This window comes from Opisthorchis viverrini (genome assembly GCF_000715545.1).
Source record: "Opisthorchis viverrini unplaced genomic scaffold opera_v5_246, whole genome shotgun sequence".
In the NCBI taxonomy this organism is placed as follows: domain Eukaryota; kingdom Metazoa; phylum Platyhelminthes; class Trematoda; order Opisthorchiida; family Opisthorchiidae; genus Opisthorchis; species Opisthorchis viverrini.
Genome location: NW_008751902.1, coordinates 44,801 through 64,187, shown reverse-complemented (window position 1 = coordinate 64,187; position 19,387 = coordinate 44,801). Strand labels below are relative to the sequence as shown.

The 19,387-nt window shown below is 42.0% G+C and overlaps 1 protein-coding gene across 1 annotated transcript in view; it reads right to left on the bottom strand.

Annotated features, from left to right (window-relative positions):
• T265_08919 (hypothetical protein) overlaps positions 1–19,387 on the bottom strand; it is a gene marked incomplete at both ends in the record, with an annotated part of 43,668 nt that overhangs the window by 11,668 nt on the left and 12,613 nt on the right. Inside the window, 5 exons of the mRNA XM_009174858.1 lie at positions 5,144–5,266; positions 8,742–8,870; positions 9,684–9,766; positions 14,666–14,860; positions 16,374–16,450. Coding sequence (XP_009173122.1) covers positions 5,144–5,266; positions 8,742–8,870; positions 9,684–9,766; positions 14,666–14,860; positions 16,374–16,450 — 607 coding nt within the window. The remainder of the gene's footprint in view (positions 1–5,143; positions 5,267–8,741; positions 8,871–9,683; positions 9,767–14,665; positions 14,861–16,373; positions 16,451–19,387) is intronic.

Genomic DNA, 19,387 nt, shown 5'->3' with positions numbered 1-19,387 from the left:
TGCTTTTAACGAGTCTTTCAGTTTTTTCACAATTCCCCGCTAGATTTACTGTTCCTCCTTTCCTGTTTCGGGATTTCTTGTCTTGCATTCAGGTCAATAAAACACTTTTCTGGGTGCAGCGAAATCTCAGAGAATGTCCTGTTTGCATTCGCACTAAGTAAGCATTTCGATTCTTAGTCCAGCTTTACCCAGCGGATTGTTTCCGATATTTTTTCATCCCTTTCACCTTTTTCTCTTTGAAACCACGTTTAAATCGCGATACTGTGCCAAGTAAAAGCATTCCCGTCACGGAAATTCCATGTGATTTTTCAGTCTCGTCTTTCGCCCATTTTCTAGCTAGTCCAACTGTTCTGTGTGATAACTCTCTGTTCCACATAAGTGATAGAAAGCACGAGTGATATTTGGCACTTTTCGAATAATTTGATCATTCGAAGTTGTGGACGAAAAATCCAGCTCAGAGTGCATGGATCTTTACTTGACTAAGCTTCACTTGCGGATGTATGAATAGAAAATATTGTTCTAGCATCATTTCGACAATGTGTTACATTTCAACCATTAGCAGAAAAACTACTCAAAGCAAGTTGCACCCATCCGAGACTGATTTCTTCTGTGAAGTGCTTATGATATGCTATGTTCAATTGATGTGGAATCCCTTGTAACCACTTCTGATGACATGGCTCCATGACTGACGCTCTGGATGACACTATATTCGGTTCAAGAGGAACTCGGGAATGGGTCATTTGAGCCCCTGTCCGTTTGCTGGAATCCCAAAACCGCTGCTACTTTGTTAGTCTTCTGAACTTCTCTGACGGTCGCACTGGAGGTAGTACTGGTGTGATGTGTGCGATACACCATCACTGAAGATTGTGGTCTTGTAATTTTAGGAAAAGAACAATTAACAATATTGGACGGTTAATAAGATTCGCGTGAATGCTAAACATCCTCAGGCATTTTTGTGAATAGAGGGTAAATCAGAGGCGCGATTCAGGCAAAGTAGTCGTTTGAGCCCCATAAATCACTAATAACTAGCTTCTCTTTGGTTAAACAGAATTACCGGACCGACTAGTCTCTTATTTCGGTCTCAAGCTGACTGAGATTCCACAAAAGCACCAGAAACATATGAATTACGGCTGGCCACGTTCATTGGAGAAATTTAACCAGCATATATTTAGAATCAAGATAGGGATTCATTCCCTCATGCGTTCACTGGTGATTATTTTGATCATTAAGGATCACTTGAAGAATACAACTACAGCGACACTCTAGCACACTATAGCAACACTTAGCCATCAACAACAACCAGTGAATGGTATTTCATTTGAAGTACCAGTGGCACCCGAAGTTGCTCATGCAGGGGTGACATTTACGTCTTCCTTCACTTGCCTGAAACCTCCGCAGCGGTTGCTGAGGTAGTTTTGGTCACAAGATAAGTGTGTTGTGAACTCGCAGCCAAGGTGATTTAGTCCTTCGTACACAGGGTAGATGTTAAGTGGAATATCTGTTTGTACCAGGGAACGTTGATATCGATCACTTTACATCAGCCGCTCTGGTGGTAACGGTCCCATTCCGACGTTGACATGTTCTGCACGACAACGTATGAAGCTCCGGCACGACACACATGTTTGTTGAACAGTCTCCTCCAAGTAATTGAGATGATTATCGCAGTCTTTAGCATTACGGTAGCAAAATGCCGTTGCGTTACTAATGCGTTGGAAGTAGTATAAATTACCAATACGTTTGTGAGAACACTTGATTGGGTCTGAGCTCAATTAATTTCCAGAAAAAATCCTTGTTGGAGTGACTTTGTCCTTATTGTACGAAAATCGATAGGTGTATATGTGGTCATTTAGGAGTATCTATTACCTGCTTATTTAACCGTTTTCTGAATAATGGATGAATGGTTGAAAATGTTCGCCTCAGAAAAATTATCATGGGTTCTTACAGAGGGTAAGACGATACCTAAGAATTTATGTAAGTCGATGAATCTAAGGAAGTCCTGTTGCAAGAATGACATGCACAGCCCATCAAAACTTTAATTGCGGTCCTTGGGGTGTATTAGGTGTTTATTTGAAAAGCTTTCCTTGAGGCACCTTTATCGGAACTACTCATTATGGGCTCAAAGAAGCAAGACCCCGACCTGATACAGAAAAGGGAAATGTGGCCATCTGCCTTGCTGATCCTTCGAGAAGTGGTATGGGCCGAGCTCAAAAATATGGATTCCTAATTAATTTCGCTTTTGAACTGAGTGCTCTAATAAAACACATGGTATATCCAGTCCCAATGTTGTGTTTCATGACCCCTCATTTGCTGGTATCTGTGTGTTAACCACCTTGTCACCTATTTTGACATTCTCAAGCGTCCTAAACATTAAATCACTGGTTCTTGTCCTTCGGAAGTAAACAGCTCGTCATTTCATATTCCTTTACGTCGTAATAATATGCCAGACACTGTTATAAAGTGACTGCTTATCTCTTTGATCAAACGTTTGAGTAGCCCGTGCTTGTATTTGGCTGCGCAGTGCCGATGTGTGGTATGATCATGTTTAGCTAAAGCAGATGTCCGATGAATTTCGCTATGTTGAAGGGTTCTTGGATGGAAGATGTTTTTGGTGCATTTGGCCTTAAAGGACAGATAAAATGCACCGCTCCTATTTGGCAAACTACCAGCACAATACAGGCTCCGGAGGAAATGTCGGGCCTAATAATACACTTCCAATAAGCGCACAGTCTGTAATTTAGGATTTACGTCTACGTACCGGACGCTTTTGAATGCTCTGTAAAGCTGCTGAAACAATACTGCGGTGAACCTGCAAAGCAAAGTAACAGTCTTCTATTGCTGAGAGATGTGCATACTTGGTTCGTTAATGCGAGCTCATACTCTTGTTTTGATACGGGGTACCGGAAAAGTCATGACCATACGGACAATAGGACTCTGCTTGTCGTGACGCATAAAAACCTCAGGAGAGTACCTACTTTTGGCCCTGGCCACTTATCAGAAGGCATCTTGGATGGGTGAGCGAGCTGAAAGTTAACTTTGCTTCAGTCTGGAGAGAGTGTACTTCTCAATCGCTATCTGTCACTAGATCGTTCAAAATTGGGATCGCTTGGTTCCTAGTGGTTTGGGGGATTGAGCTGTGCACTACCTTTCTTCTTTGCACTAGTTGGAGGAAAATGCGCTCCGCACTTAGCGTCCCGAGAGTGCGCATTGAACAGAAGACTTGCTAGCTGAAGCTTTATCCGCGCTTTATTGAACTGTATAATCTTTGTTCACCTTTCGGTACTTACTCATGCGTTATCGAAACACTTCCATAGGGATTGCTCATTGACTAAATCAATGCAAATCCTACTAGCGCCGTACGACTGGACTGATTTTGTTGTTCAAGTCTAGGACATGAACACTTATTGTGTATTATTAAAGGCACTGTCTGGTCGCTTGCCTAAAAAGGGGAACTATAACTTTGAAAGAACAAACTGAGTATGATTCAATAAGATATGCAATAGGCAATATCCCTCTCTCAAAAAGATGACACAATAAGCAAGTGTGTGCATTTAGGAAGCTGATTTATTCATCCAATAATTTGGTCCAAACGTTCAGGTCAACTTCTTAGTACATATGTGCGTATTTACTTTCGCATGTGAAACATGGATTCATGTGTACTTTTTGGTAAAAGAGCTCGGTGGAGTCTGATTCAATTCCGGCCATTTATTCTGAGAAATACTCGTGCATTTATGGGACGCGCGCAGCATTTACTGTTGTATGAGACTGTTTAGCCCCGTCGTATACCGTCGGTTTAGCGATTCAACACTTTAGCACTCCGACAGTAAACAGTCGAACAAACGATGAACAAAGTACCATTTTTAGCAAAGGTCTGCTAAACATTGACAATGGTCTCCGTACTCAAAACTAGCTTCTTGAATAAATAGAGTGTCTATATAACTACATTTTGAGTATGTGTATGAATATAAAGAGAACTTCTGTGTGACATTCAGATGCCCTCTTAAGAGCATTGCACATGGAAAACTTGCCTTGGTGATACATTGACCTCCAGCAACCATGGTTTAAGGTCTTCATCGAGAAAGATATCGAAACCAAACACTTCATTCACAGAATAAGAATGGTTGCAGTATGAGTGCATTGCAGTGTTGAAGGCTGCTTCCGTACTGATAGCGGTTTTGACGACCAAATCTTTGATATTGGACCACACTGGAGCTGGTGCTATGCCTTGTGAGCGGAAGTACACCCATAGTGCACGTAAGCTCCTGTGTTATCAGAGATTGGTGGGAGAACAGAAATTAGTGTAAATTATCTCACCAGATTTTTCTAACAGGTGCGAGTTCAGATACTTGAAAGACCCTACGTGAACAAGAGAATATTTGTATGACACAGATCCAAGACTTACTTAGTTAACAGACCACCATCCAATAAACGTTATCTTCTGCTTTAAAATAACGATAGTTTTTTATCTTACACCCGGGGCATACTCGACGAAGTCTGAGGAAGGCCAATAAAAGAAGCGGTGAAGGGTCACGCTTTTCGTTGTTGTTTAGTTCTCCTCAACTCTTGATGTGGGTTCGTTTGAAGCTTATTTGGTAGAAGCAGTCATCGAGTTTTGGTTAATTTAAGCACCGATTCGTTCGTAAGTGGAGAGGTACATTTATTTGTAGAATAACTTGTCGCTAGGAGTTCGAGTCGATTGTGTAAGTGGTTTTTTATTAAGAAAAGTACTTGAATACCTCGAATATCTTTCCAGCTGAAACATGGGACTGCCGTTTTTAAGTACATCCAGTTGAGGACCCCTATAGAGGGCATTATCAGCTGTTATACATTTGGATCTCCTGCTGACACAAAGTTAATTTACATATTAGTGTGCATCTCTAACTACACTTTGTGAACGTACATAGGTTGGTCTTGGAAACAGGGATCGCAATGAAACAGTTTTATGGGAGTTCTGAGACAATGAGGCAGTCTTCGAGCATTAGCGTCGCCAAATAGAACATACCTGCTAACTTAGAAGTAGAATGCTGGTCAGTGTTATCCCAACATCAAAATACCAATAAAGAAACTCACCAAGGTTTACCAATTAATGTTATTAACGGAAATAAATCTAATGTTCGTCCATCTGGATGAATGCTGAATAACTTACCATTTGTGTCCTTTCGCTGCCAAGTCACTTGAGTTGCTAACGTATTCCGAATTCAGCCGATTAATTGAGTAATTGGTCAGGTGAATAAACCGATTGCCGAGACAACGGGTGGCGTTGGTATACCTACCGAAAAAAATTTGGATTGTCTGGTCAGGCTTGGTACAATATTAGCATATTCTCAGCAGAAAAATTTAGGCTGAACAGCATCTAACAATTTAAATGAATCCACCTCAGACTCGTTATTCTGGTCTATATGATGTTAAATCCACGATTCACGCTTTATGACAGCTAAACCTGCTCGTCACTCTGTCAGAGGTGTTCCGAATTCAAACATTGACATGAAAAACTGTTGTGGTAAGGTTTGCCAAATCACTGAAGAAGAGACTTCACAATGATAAAAGTTGGAGACATAACCGTAAATGGCGCAGCACTAGAGTCCAGCAGTGAACGCCCGGTTCCAGTTCTCGCCTGCTGTAAGCTGAGGCTTGGATGGATCCTCCTTGAAAAATTATTCAAGGTGGCCAATTCACTCCTTGTTTACGTATTGAACATACAGCAGTGGATTTTGATGGTACCGAAGACCATGCAGAGTGGCAGTGGTGCACTTCAGATGTTTGTTTAGGTCCGCTCAAATCCCCTAATAGCTTATGGCTGTGAATAGAGAAAGCAAGGTTCCTTAATCTGATCCAATCTCACTGTACTATATGAAGCTAATGTCATTGTTCGTAGGTGAGCTTTCCCTGTTCACTAGAGTGTTTACTGTCGCGGTCTACCTGATGTGTTGGAAAAATGCGAGTTCGTGGGCCACTGATGAAAATATGGGGTGTTCAGGTTGTTCGCGTTCATTGCGACACATGTAGCAGGTAAACAAAGCTGATAAATAGCGATAGTAACAAAGAGGCTTTGTATATTACGATTGGGGATGACAAACGAAAATGCTTCAGCAAAATTTATCAGCCGGCGGATGAAAAGTGAGCGAGACGGTCTATGCTTCAAAGTCTAAAATTATCACACACAGCAAGCGCACAGTTGAAAGCTCGCATTACAGTACAGGAACTCGATGAGCGTTTGAGATAGTACCACTGGTTCCGGCTGAACTTAAGCCGAATACCGATAAGCTCATCTCTTACAAAAACGGTCTTAGTGAGTAGAGCCGCCTCTTCATGAAATCCTGACAAAACTAGTGAAAATTGAGTACTTACTTTGAGGGATGTATGCAACTGTCTACCTATAACAACTTACCGGTTCTTCAGTTAACAACCCAAATGTCCATTGGAAGTTCTTTCACCCAGAGCGATGCGTTCAGACGTATCTTGCGTAATAAATTGTGTGAATTCCAGCCTTACCTTTGCTCACCTGGGCTTTCAAAATCAGACTGCCCTCAGAAACTCTTGTAGGGCGAGTCAAGCGATTGAACATTATAGGTCGGAAAACGGTGCATCTGAATTTTTTACAGTTTTACAACTCACGCGGTAAAGTAATGGCCACTGTAATTCTCGATTACACTGGTATTAAGTACAGTCAGTTGGATTAAACTTATGAACCTAGTGTTTTGAAATCCCTTCTAAGTGAGAACGACCACTTCAAAGGTCATCAATGTGAAATCGCGCAGTCAAGCCGACGATATCGAATTGGTATAGATTATTCTCAACCCCTCACCTAAAAGTTTTCATTTTGGCAAAAATTTCGGTGACCACCGTTAGAAACGAAATGAAACAATTTCACGCTAAAGGATTACTTTAAGGTGCACAGATTTCAACCAGATTGGCGAATAAGATGCTGAAAACGTCCACTTATTTTTTCACTTTTGGATGCATCATCTTCATCTTCACACATTTGGCCCAATCTTTTCCCAGAATCTCCTTCGTAATTTAGTAACATATATTGAGAGCTTGTCCCTGCATTGCCTCGAGTGCCCTCTGTCTATTTTTTTTTATCTCTCTGGTTCAACATAACCCCATGAAGAAAAGTCCAATAGTTTTAGATCTGGCGATTGTGGTGATCATTCATGTGGTCTACCACAGCCTATCAACCGGTGACCAAGTTTTTGTTTTCAAAAACAAGCCATCATTCAAACTGTCTCTAGCAAAACAATCGTAACGATTCTCGCTGGCTCCATTTGACGAGGTAGAAGTTCTCGAAGCTATACTTCATAGGATACAGCTAGATTGAGGATGCATAACTACGATAACGTACTTGTCAGTGACATTACCCGGGAACAAATAGTCTGATTAGTTTGCTTCCAAAGATTCCACTCCAAACCACTAACTGAATATTCCTTTGACTCTAAACTCGAGATCGGTCAGCATTATACTGGGTCCAGAAGTGAGCTTCGGCTACTTTACTGTGAAAGTGCTACATGACTTCATTCGTGATCAAAACCAATGGTGTATTCGTTCGGTGCGAAAACCCAGCACAAAGTTACTTATCTGAATCGTGCAGCCGCAACTCTTAGCGCTGAAGCTCCCCAGATCTCATGAATCAAGTTTTCCAAAACGTCTTTTTGACTGCATGGTTCTTAGTCCTGCAATATTGAGCAAATTTTCGAGTATTTAGCCTATGTTACTCTTAATCTATTGTTAACGGAATAACCATAGTCTTCATTAGTGACATACCACGCCCGCGAATCGCCTTGATATAGCTAGCACTCTCAGTTCTTTTAAATCTCCCCAAAGGTTCTTATACTCATTTTGTCATCGCCCCAAAGAACAGTGTTACTCGCGTTGGGTCGCCACGTATGGTCACCGAGCTATATCTACGTACGGATTTAACGCCAAAGCTCCTGAAAACAATAAACTGACTAGTCACTAGATTAAACAAAGCGTTAGACCTCCGCAAGATACTTAGTCATACTAAACTGATTCCTAAAGTGGTCAGACGGATAACGTGCAAATTTTCGTCAAATTCCTCAAACATGAACAAACCCCAAACTGGAAATGAGGTTTTTGAGCGAACTGTACTGTACTGCTGAGAGGAGAATGCCACAAACATGTCACACGTTAACGCCGTCATTCCTCCATATTCGCTTCCAAAACGGATCATTCGGTTGCTAGTAATAAAATTATTATGATTGAAAACGTCCCTACTGGGCCATAGACTGTGTCCATAATCTGACTTCATCGAGCTTATCACAACAGAACAATGGGCAAGCTGAACACGACTCGGTTAGATTCAAATGTCTCTCTCTTCTGCTCAGCCAGAATTACCAAAAAGGCTTTGAAGTGCCTAACGCAGACATAATTGTGCTAGCAAAACGGGAGCACTGCATTTAATGACAGCCCATAGAGAGCACTGATGGTACTCGTAGTTCATCCAGTTTGCCTTTTCGTATAGACAGTCTGGTGTACATTCTCGACTACCGATAGCCAATTCTGAGCGGTCACCACTTTGTTCAACCCTTTATGAGGCGAGAAAATCTACGTTGAAGCGCACGTGATGTTTCTGTAAGTGGTGAGGAACGTTTCTGAACTAACTGCCTTTTTACTCTAGGTTCGCGAAATCATCTTTTGTACGTAGTCTGTTATGTAAATAGGACAAAAACTATCAAACATGTTCTACAAACTACAAACTAGCACTCCAGTGTCAAGCATTTACTTACTTTTGTGAAGCAAATCTGACAAGCCCATCTTCATGAATATACACACGCAGTGGGTTCACAGATGATATAAACACATAGATGCGCAGATCGAATTTGCTTTCATTTATTAGGAATGGACGAGCCAAATATCTAAAAAGACCAAAGTGGATCCGGTTACTCTAGGATTTCATTTTAGCCAACTAATGGTGATTGATTTAATGCATTTGTATTTCAAGCTAATTAATGCGTTTCGTTTCGAAAGTATTGTTCCCTTTATTTGCCGGGGCATCCGACGTTCTACTACATAAGTTTTAATATTAATTCGAATACGCCTGCTTCATCTCTGTCCTCACTGACAGATGGCAAAAATAAGAACGCTAACCAGTACAAAGACGAACTCTCACATCCAGACCTCTTTATGAAGTGGAATTCGAATGGGAACTCCTCAGCGTTATTTGAGCTCCTCAATAGTGAGTATAATCTACCTTGAAGTGAACCGCGGTTTGTATACCTGTGCGAGAATTTCACACCAAATTAATACAGATTAGTCATATTTCACCAGCACACACTTTCATATCTTGCTAACTTTTTAGCTAATCAGATTTAGGTCATGCTCACAAGACTAAACGAATTTGCAGTGACTGTTTTTTTGATACAGTCTATGTAAACCTACGTTTAAAGATATATTACCTAAGTGTTGCGCAGAAGCTTAGGTTGTCAGAAATAAAGCCGCTCGGCTGCAGGAAGACCCGATGGTGTCCGTTACACTAAATCAATGCAGAACTCCATTATGAATGCTATTTGAGTTTTGTTTACCTAGAATGAACCTCGACCTCCAACTCCAATTGTGAATTCAAAGCCAGGTTATGCAGGATATGCAACACCTGGTTCGGAAATTTAAGCATTCATTAATGAGGATGGACATCCAGACGGCGCTTGCTACGTATAATCGGAACAACTCACTTTTGGACAATTGCAGGCCGTTTCTTTGGAACTTGAGCCCATTTGGTTATGAGACGAACCCCGATTCCACGAGCTGCAGCGGGCTAAAATTGTAAACAATACTACTGGGAAGGCTCTCACAGCCGACGAGTTCACTTAACTTTACAAAATTCTTTGAACTGACTCAATCATAAGAAGCGCGGCCCCTTAAGCAGGAGAGTGGATATATCCAACTGTGTGCCATGTGGTTAATGTGTCCAATGCTGTCTACTCAATGTTCTAAACACTGACTCGGTTCTGCCTGTTCATTTGAGGCAGGATTCCCGTGGAAACTGCAGAGGCTCATCGATCCGTTTTAAACTAAAGGATACTATCCACATCAGTTGGCGGAAACGCACGGTTGTTCAGATAGTATGATTGAATATGCGATTAGTACGGCAGGAATTGTGTGAAAATTTGACAGGATGCTTTCGAATGATTACTCGTTTGCCTTCTGCAGCGATCAACTCTATGTCTCATAAACAGGGAAATTGCGGTATTGGGGAGCCTGATTATTTTCGCTTGCAAAATTGTAGCAACCTTTTTAAATGAGAACTAATCGTTCACATATAATATCCCTCCGATGCTTAGCTGACATGCCATCCGGAAAACACAAATTGTGATATTCTGCCAGGTTGTCCAAGCCTAGAAAGATTAGTCAGGGAGTCGTGTTTGGGTTCGAACCACAGACCTTCCGGGCAGAGCTCAAAATCGAAATGCCCATCATCATTTTGTGTTTGCTTGAAGTAATACAATTGGCCTCTTATATCATTGAGACCCATCGATTAAGCAGCATGAGTAGGGACGGCGCAACAGATGGGCTTGGTTAGTCGGTTAAATTCCGTTGGCTAAATTCAGAGGTAGCGATGGGGACCGAACCCCCAATTAAGGGTCACGGCTAAATTTTTATTAGCAATAGACAGTGTAGAATAAACAGCACTTTATTTTTTTGCTTTGGAAATGAGCCTTCTGTTAGGATAAAGTTCAGGAGAGTCGTGTACTCATGGAGTGACTGTCGAATCAAACGAATCAGAAACTAAGTTATGTGCACGCGTCTACAAAGTGCAGTCGATCTCCAAAAATTGGCCTTCGCGAACTACCCCTACGAAAGAATCACTAAAACCTTGAAGATATATATTCACTGTCACAAGACAATTGCCACACCATCTGAGTCCACATCCAGATGGAATTTTGTATAACAGGGAGTACGCAGCATTTTTAACGTGCATTTACCGAGTTCAGATCAATACCATATCAGGTCGCACTGCAACCACTGTAACTTAATATACATCTCAGTGAACTTCAAGTTCATCCCAGTGTAGCTTAAATATCTTACCAATTACTGTCAGCTGTAAGTTGAATGCGTTATTTTTAAAAAATGAGAATGATGTATCTCCATTTGAAAGTCTGTATGATTTCAGCTAGAACCTATTGCACCATCCAATGAGCCCATCAGCCAATCAGCTCTTCACTGTGGCTCCAGTGAGTTCATATGTGGTTTCCTGTGTATTTCAGATGTTGATCTTTTACCGAAGTTTACATGAAATTTCCGCGCCGTTCTGTCCTTATCATGCGGCACAGCGCGGCGATTATTCCTACAGCTCATTGCGCGAAATGGAGCTGCTGCAATCCGTCTGGTTTGTTTTTCTGTTGTCGTGTAGCAATTCACGACAGCAGCCCCTTACTTACCATGCATCACAACTGACCTCCACAGCCTATGTTTTCGGGTAGCTTTAGGGCCAGAGCCTGAGAGAACATACACCCCATGGAATAGGAAGCGCGACAGCAATTAATAAAACTAAGGGAGAGCTAGAAAGCACCCCCATCATGCCCTGTCGCTGTAATTTACGAGACGGGTCGCGTAAACTCAAACAAACAAACTTTTGGGTTGCTTCACCGCCCTACTAATGCTTCAGTGTTACCAGGGTCCGTCGTAGTACTCAGAGAAAAGAAGCCTAGAGTGGTTCACCTGGCTCATTTCCAAAAAATGCTTCACACAAACTGTAGGTACTCAGAGTTCATTAAATAATGATTATAGACAAATAACCTATATATGAACATGTGTTTGCTTCATGAGGCGATAAACGAGTCTTCAAGAAAAATATGCCCTTCAGATGTTCGGTATGTACTTTTAGACTATATTCGAATTTCTGTTAGGTTTATTGCTGTCTAGCTGTAGCCGCTTTTCTCAGGTACGGAATGCATATAAGTCTGAGCATGGGTAATGTGTATGTAACGATGTTTTCATCCCGTCTATGGCTTTCCACATGAGCTTAATATAGCGGCCCGTTTTCGGCCGCACGTGACATGCCTGAACGTGTCAGTGTTGAATACATCACCTGATTCGCACGTTCACTAGCATTAAGAAAAATGTGGTTTTCAACAAGCTGAAACATGGAAACCCGTCATCATGATACTAATGGTCAGCCTCATATGAAGCCGATGAATAGCAGCATCCTACTGGGTGGCATGCGTGATAAGACCCCGAGAGTATCACAGTTTTGCAACGGACCACCCTCGGACGTCTCTTTTAAAAAGGACTCTAAGCGAGGGCTCCTGATCAACATGATAACTGGTTAAAAGGCTTACGTTACCGGTCCCTAAACGTCTACCTGAACACATGCTCAGACTCTTATATGCATTGGCTACCTGAAAAACATATGAATCCCGCAAGATACCACCAGTCATCCGTATCCAAGAGAATAAACTCATCCTTTTGTTCTGAAGATTCCGAACCACTGCACTTTGGCACACGGTCTGCGGGCTGAAAAAAATATCTGAACTAACTTAACCGGATCCCCGAATAAACAACAGGCCCAGGTAAGAAAAATGCACAAGATTATTTATTATGATGTCTAAAGGGACATTTTAAATTTAGGCCATCAACCCCACCCCAAGGACCCATTCGTATTCGCCTGCGGGTGATGATTTTTGTGGATACGTTGATTTTTTTCATGGAGGCTCATTGGTTTTATCTCGTGAACATCTGTTCAACCGACCCAATATATGGAGATGTTGGAATCTTCTCAAGATTATTGATACTGGTATCTAAAGACAAGTCGTCCTGGTGGCAACTTTTACAGTCATCTTGGGGAATTTCGGAAACAGCTCTGTGAAATTCGACGCATTTGGTTATTCGCGCTGGCGCGCGTTGGAGATCGCACGTGCGCAGTGTCTTCGTGCTTGTGCGTCCACACATTCATAGGTGCCATACGTTCGTGCTCCCGTGCGCCCGTGCATTCATGCACATGATAACTGTGCGCATGGCTTAGGGGACGTGCGGTGGGGTGGAGTTTTGTGCACGGACCAATAGCGGTAATCCCCCTCTCTCATCGTGGTTAGCCAGTCACGAGAATTAAAACTAACGCTTCCGCTTTGTGCACTGCGCCCACTGTTCAAACTAATCTTTGTCATCTACTGGCTTTTGACGCCGGAAAATAACGCTAACATTGTCAGGCACCGTGATATCCTCTCGTTCAGCTGTAGCGCCTTTTGCGTGCCTAAATGCTACGTCACCAGGAGGAAGCATAGCTGGGATACTGCCAGGTTGCTCGGGTTGCCATGCGCCGCGGTATGCATGATATCGATTTTCTTATCGTTCAGTCACTTAAGGTTATGCCCGGTTCGCCTCTGCTACCGATCAGTCAGACTCAAGTGCGTCACTTGGTGGGATGAGCAATGCTACTTTCTCCGACTGGAACGTCCAATTTAAGTGACTCAGAATTGTGTACCGTTGAGGAATGAAAAGTACACCAGAAAGTGCAGCATGCCGATCCAAGCATTTATTCATGCTGGTTGTCATTTTCATAGCATCAGGAGATAAGAATGAGGATGAAGAGGTCGTAAGAGAAGTGAATCCAAATCTGATGTGCTTGATGATGAGGCATCGTTTGGCGATTTGATGCTGACATCGACGGCTCAGGAAGGTTTCCACATGGAGCTGTTTTGAAAGAGGCACCCTGGAGTTAAGCACTCTTTGTTTATCTGTAAGGTAGGCAAACTTACCGATTTATATTTCGTGAAACAGACTATTCTATATTACGAGTAATGGGACGGAAAAAGCTGATGCTTCTAATGTTCATCGATTTGAGGGAGCGATATTGGTAGAACGGGTGAAAATCGTAAAATACTCTCATTTGCGGGAGATTCAAAGGAAACGTTCGAACTACGCCTACCTGAGGACCTCCAAGAAGTCCGGGATCGATCGTGGATTGTTTATCAGATTTCAGCAAGCTTATGAATAGCTCGTTACGTCCGGAGAAAGCCGTGTTGTAGTGCAGTCTACAAAGCAGACCTATGACCAAACTCATTTGGAAAAACGCCTTTCTTTCGGGGATCGATTTGACGGAGCATCTCGAGCAATGAGGTCAGTGAGTGTGATATGGAGGTGCAATTTTACAGGTCATACAGCCAGTTAGGTGAGAACAGGAAAGTATCTCAAAAGTGACAATGGATTCACTATAGTTCACCTAAATATTATATGACTATTTATACCTTAATTTCCAGAACCAGTTTACGCGGAAAACAGTCCAATGCTGCATTTGTCCATGTTAATATTTCTGCCTATATCAACCTGTGTTGACTTTGAAAACTCACTGTTGTCAGACCATGATTCTTCCGAATTTTGAAGGGACAGGTAGTTTGTGCGAAATAAAACACATCATACACACTGGCTTTCACATACTATATTCTCTGAAGTACTCTCGTCCTGAAAGTTTCGGAGATAAAACGGCAGTTTGTCACGGGCGATTCTCGTGCTGCTCTGTTAAACGATGAAACGCGGGTTGAGGAAAATTTTTCGGATGTCCCTCTGGGGGTCCACAAGTTAGATTTGATACGTTCTTTATGAAGGTTTACCCTCAGTAAACAAATTATATCCAGATCTACGGACATAGCTGATGATTTTGAATAAAAACGAGTGAGACAGTTTAACTGGTTAGTTGATCTGAATCATTCCAGCTCACCGGTTTGAGAATCCAACGCTGATTATCTCCCTCCTCGTCCCAAACTTTTTTCAAAGCGTCCAAATCTCCAGGAAGGCAGAACGTTTCTGGCATGAAACTGAAATTCTCCTTGCCAAACTTTGCTTGCATATGAACAAGGTTTTTCCACAACCGATCCTTACGCCCAAGATGAAACGAGCATGGCAAATGATTAACCTAGAATGATGGAACAGTTTGAGGTGCACATTGGAGCACATTGAAGCAAATATCGAGACCAATCTATGATAGTATAAAGCCGTCGACAAACCAAGCTAGCAGGTAGTAGGTTCTGTCAAGTTCGTCTGTTAAACAAACAGTTTCTTTTCTTTGTCGGCTACTTTTTTATATTATACAGTAATCCGCTATGGCAAGAAGCCAGAACATACGCTATGTTACGAGTAAACGAATAATGGCAGATGAATTTTTGTCATTTATTTCAGGTATCGATGAACCAGGAAAACTGTGTAGGCGTTCACTACTTGATATAAATCTGCTTGCTTTCATGTCGTTAACCCAGTCTCTGAATCATATTTATCAATAGATATACGACAACCGAGACGAGCGATGCACGGCTTACCTCATCGAAGGCGAAAGCATGGTCAGTAATTTAGAAAACGTCTGTACTTACAAACCTTCTGAGACGATGTCGACACCTGGAGAGTAATGTTGATTTTTACAACGAAGGGAGAAAAACACAAATGTAAGTCAGTTTTCTAGTCGTTCTACAAAGTTGGCAACCAAAGGCAGAACCTCAGTTGCATGGTGTGCATGTATCGTGCATAACTGTGCTCTCAGGAACGAATTCGGGTCACGAGACGTATACAATTACTCTTGAAAAATAGTGGGAACTTATCTGGCCGTAATTGTTGCAAATTCCCAAAAAAATTTCTTGGACAGGATGTTGCTGACATACCCCATATATTAATGCCTATTTAGGCGACCAGTTTTAGCAAGCTAGCACTTTTTCAACGACCTTTGGGGTGCCTACTTAATTCGAGTTTAAGTTGATATAAGTCTCCAGTCAACAAGTCACGAGAACTTTAAGGGGCTTCACGCACTACAGTGAGTTAGTTGTCACCATCGTCATCGCCACCGACACCGTTAACGAAAACACGGGTTTTAAGAACTGGTCTCACCGTGCTATACAACCATGGCTGTTTTTTGAAGACAAGTCAAATTTTGAAAAATGACAAAAGATCAAGCGCAAACCACCGATGATTCTTCAAGGGTTGTAATCCCAGTACCTAGTCAGACAAGGTGAAAGTGGACTGTTTTTAAAAATGATGTTGACAGCGCTTGCATCTGCTTCTGGAATAGGGAACAACATGAACCTTCAAATTAAAAGCCGAACAACACACTCGTAATCTGTGACCAGGATTTCGGGCGTATTCTGTTAGTGCAAAGTTCGACTGACAAACGTGATCGCGATTGGCAACAAGCACAACATCGGTGTTCAGTGCTGATGCTTCACTGCCGTACCGTCGACGAACAAATGATTGCGAAACCATTTTGAGTTTTTGTGACATCTGTGTCCTTAGTTGTTACATGGGGTCGATGCAGGTGCTAAAACAGAATTTAACAACTCCAAATCCAGGATGATTTATTCTACGTCAGGTGTTTGTTGCTCAAGACAGAGGCACGATATTGACATGGTATACAACTCATTTTTCTGGGTATCGGTGACACTTACTTTTTGGTATTCGCGAATCGAACGAAAAACCTGAGGTCTCATGTGTTTTCCAAAGTAGAAAATCCAGTCCGATGACTCTAAATAGGGGGTGAAAGTACGGTCAGAATGCGTGGATACCATTTTATAAATTGTGCAGACAGGGTCGTTTGACAGTGGCAACTAAGAATACGTCATCATACATTAGTAACTTATTTGTTTTAAACGGTTGTGAAAAGCGCTTAGGAGGAGTTCAGGAAACATCTCTGCACACCACATTGCAGGTGTGACCGTTGATACATCAGTAATTGAATCTTTGAGTATCACACGCTGACTTCGGGAGCAGCTAGTGACTGGAGCTAAATAGTGGTTTTAATACTGCTTCTCAGGGCACAATTCCATACTTCCGTAAACTAAGGCAAAATAAGTAACTCATAAGGAGAACAAATTGACAAGGTGACCGAACCTTCCATCTGAGAAGTCACCACTGGAGTATCCGGTTAACACATGGTTACGTGACTTAACTCCTGCGATTGAAGAAGTAGCGGAACTATACCCTATCTAAATAAGAGCCAACTACACCGCTGAGCAGCTGCTTGTGGCCGGACGATTAAGTGTTCAATTCCTCACCCAGGAGGTCACGAGTTTTAAAATCACTAGAGTTTCTTGAAGTGCGTACTACTGACGATTTCCAATGAGGACGGAACAATTGTGCAGCACTTCTCAGTTTGCCAGCGCAGGACAAAATTTGGCTTTAAAAGCAGGATTTTCTATAATTTAAGTAAGCAGCTGAGTTTAGTAGCCTTCAAAAGAGCATAAATGTCTGAAATTTGAAGGAACGGAGAAATTTCAAAAAGTGAGTCCTAACTGTGGTTCGTTTTCTAAAGAGTCTAAAACACAAGCAAAATACATCAAAGTACACCGTGATTCACTTTTAAAAACAGGTTTAGCAGGAGGGCCAATTCTGTAATAGTTCAGCGTGCATAAAGACCCCGTCGCACTTGGGACCTGGAATAAAAAGCACTATGTAACAATATCGTTAACAGAATGCTTGTTATCCGTCCACAATCGGCCTGCTGCGTCGCCTTGTCCTCGTTGTTATCGAAACCACAATAGCCAGCGGATTGGATTACGGCATTCTCACCACAAATACTCATACCGCTGGTCCAGTTATGCGGGTAGAATTAACCGTCTTGATGCAGCACTCACTTTCGCTTGTGGAGGAGAGCATCATTCGGTAAACGTTATATTCTGAGTGATGCAAAATCAGGTACCTCGGTAGCACGCCATTCTTCGCAGTTGAGTACCCTGCTGGCTAGAAAGATGTAAACTAACAGAGCTTGCATAAGCACCTTCGTTGCGAATGTACACTCATTTGCAAACTAATTTTGTTTTTCGAGAGACTCACCTGGAACCCAGCTGAGTCACCCCTTTGTGATGTTCTCAGGCAACTGAATGTGCTGCACCAGGCCGCCTCATGTTTCAGTCGCTACGATATTCGAGATATCGCAGTAGAACATAAAGCTGACGGAAACCCGGGACTGCGCCGGCCTGATGAGCCCCAAAAAGGGTGGAACCGGTCGTGGGCTGTCGACGGATTTTCAGCAACCTTATGAGTAGTACATTACAAACACCTTCGTTGCCTCAGTACAGAAAGGATTGGACGTATACGTTTGTCGCAATTAATGTCCTAGAACATTGGGCTTACGGATTAACGGATCAATCAGACGTAAATAAATTCTTCGTAGGCATAAAAGTACACAGAAGCTGAAAAGGCACATAGTTTTCTGATTTGCTCTTTCAGTTTATTTGACTTTGTTTATGGTTCTGGACGTCGTCCTTCAATCTTTTGGAGTCCTGGCATACATTTTAACGTGAAATTTTCAGGAAGAACCTAATATCATCTGGGAAATTCTCCGGCTCCTAGACTAATGCTTGAAACATTCATGTGTTCAACTTACCAATCGGTTTGTTTAAACAACGAATCTTAGCGCACCATTTGGTACATATAGCTTATTGTACCAGAACAATTTACTGGAGCTGGATTGTTATTTTAGACGGTTTCCTCTGTGAAGGCCAGCTCTTTGTGCCAACCAGAGGTGATTTTAACTTGGAAGAATTCACCAGTTGAATGCGTTTTGAAGACATACAAATAAAAGCAGTGTAGTGCTATCTAGTATGATCAATCAAATAAATTCGGAGCAAATTATATTATGTTTACGCCTCATGCTAAATAATAAAGTAATTAGGGAATCCAGCTCCTGGAAATTTCATGAATGAGTTGAATCAGGTCAGGAAGACCTCAGATGAGGAAAACGACTGAAACTCGTCTGTTTAGTAAAGCTTCTGGTATGCAAATCGGGTAATTAGGGAATCCAGCTCCTGGAAAGTTCATGACTGATGTGAATCAGGTCAGGAAGGCCTCAGATGAGGAAAACGACTGAAACTCATTTGTTTAGTAAAGCTTCTGGTATGCAAATCGCGGGGCGACTGCTGTGCAATAGGTTCATGGTTCCTATTAATAGACACTTACCGATTGTATCCAAATCTTCTGTCGCTGACGTCACTAGGATGGTCGGAAAACAAGCATAACAATTACGCATCGGCTTACTGTGGGGAGTTGCGCAATGTGAAACTGGACATTTAACTCCATATTGCAGATTAAAGCCGCCTATGTTCACTTACCAATAGATTATAGAGTGCAATTCTTAATCAGGTACAATTATTCGGTACCTCTGTACTGAGAGACCACTCAATATTCACAGGTCCGGTTGCTTTCGTGAAAACAGACATGGAGTAATAACATTCTGAACAATTCTAATACGGCGATAGTCCGGTCTCTTTTGGCAGGGAACAAAAATTATCGCTTACCCTTCTTTCGATGAGTATGTAGAATATCAGGAGGAAGCCCAGTAACCGAAATAGAAAAATTATCGTCTTATCATGTGAGAGATATTTACTTTAATCGCCAAGTAGCTTCAGACAGAGGAAGAAGCTACCCCGGATTTCTGGGGAGATTACCTGGGTTCTACAAAAAA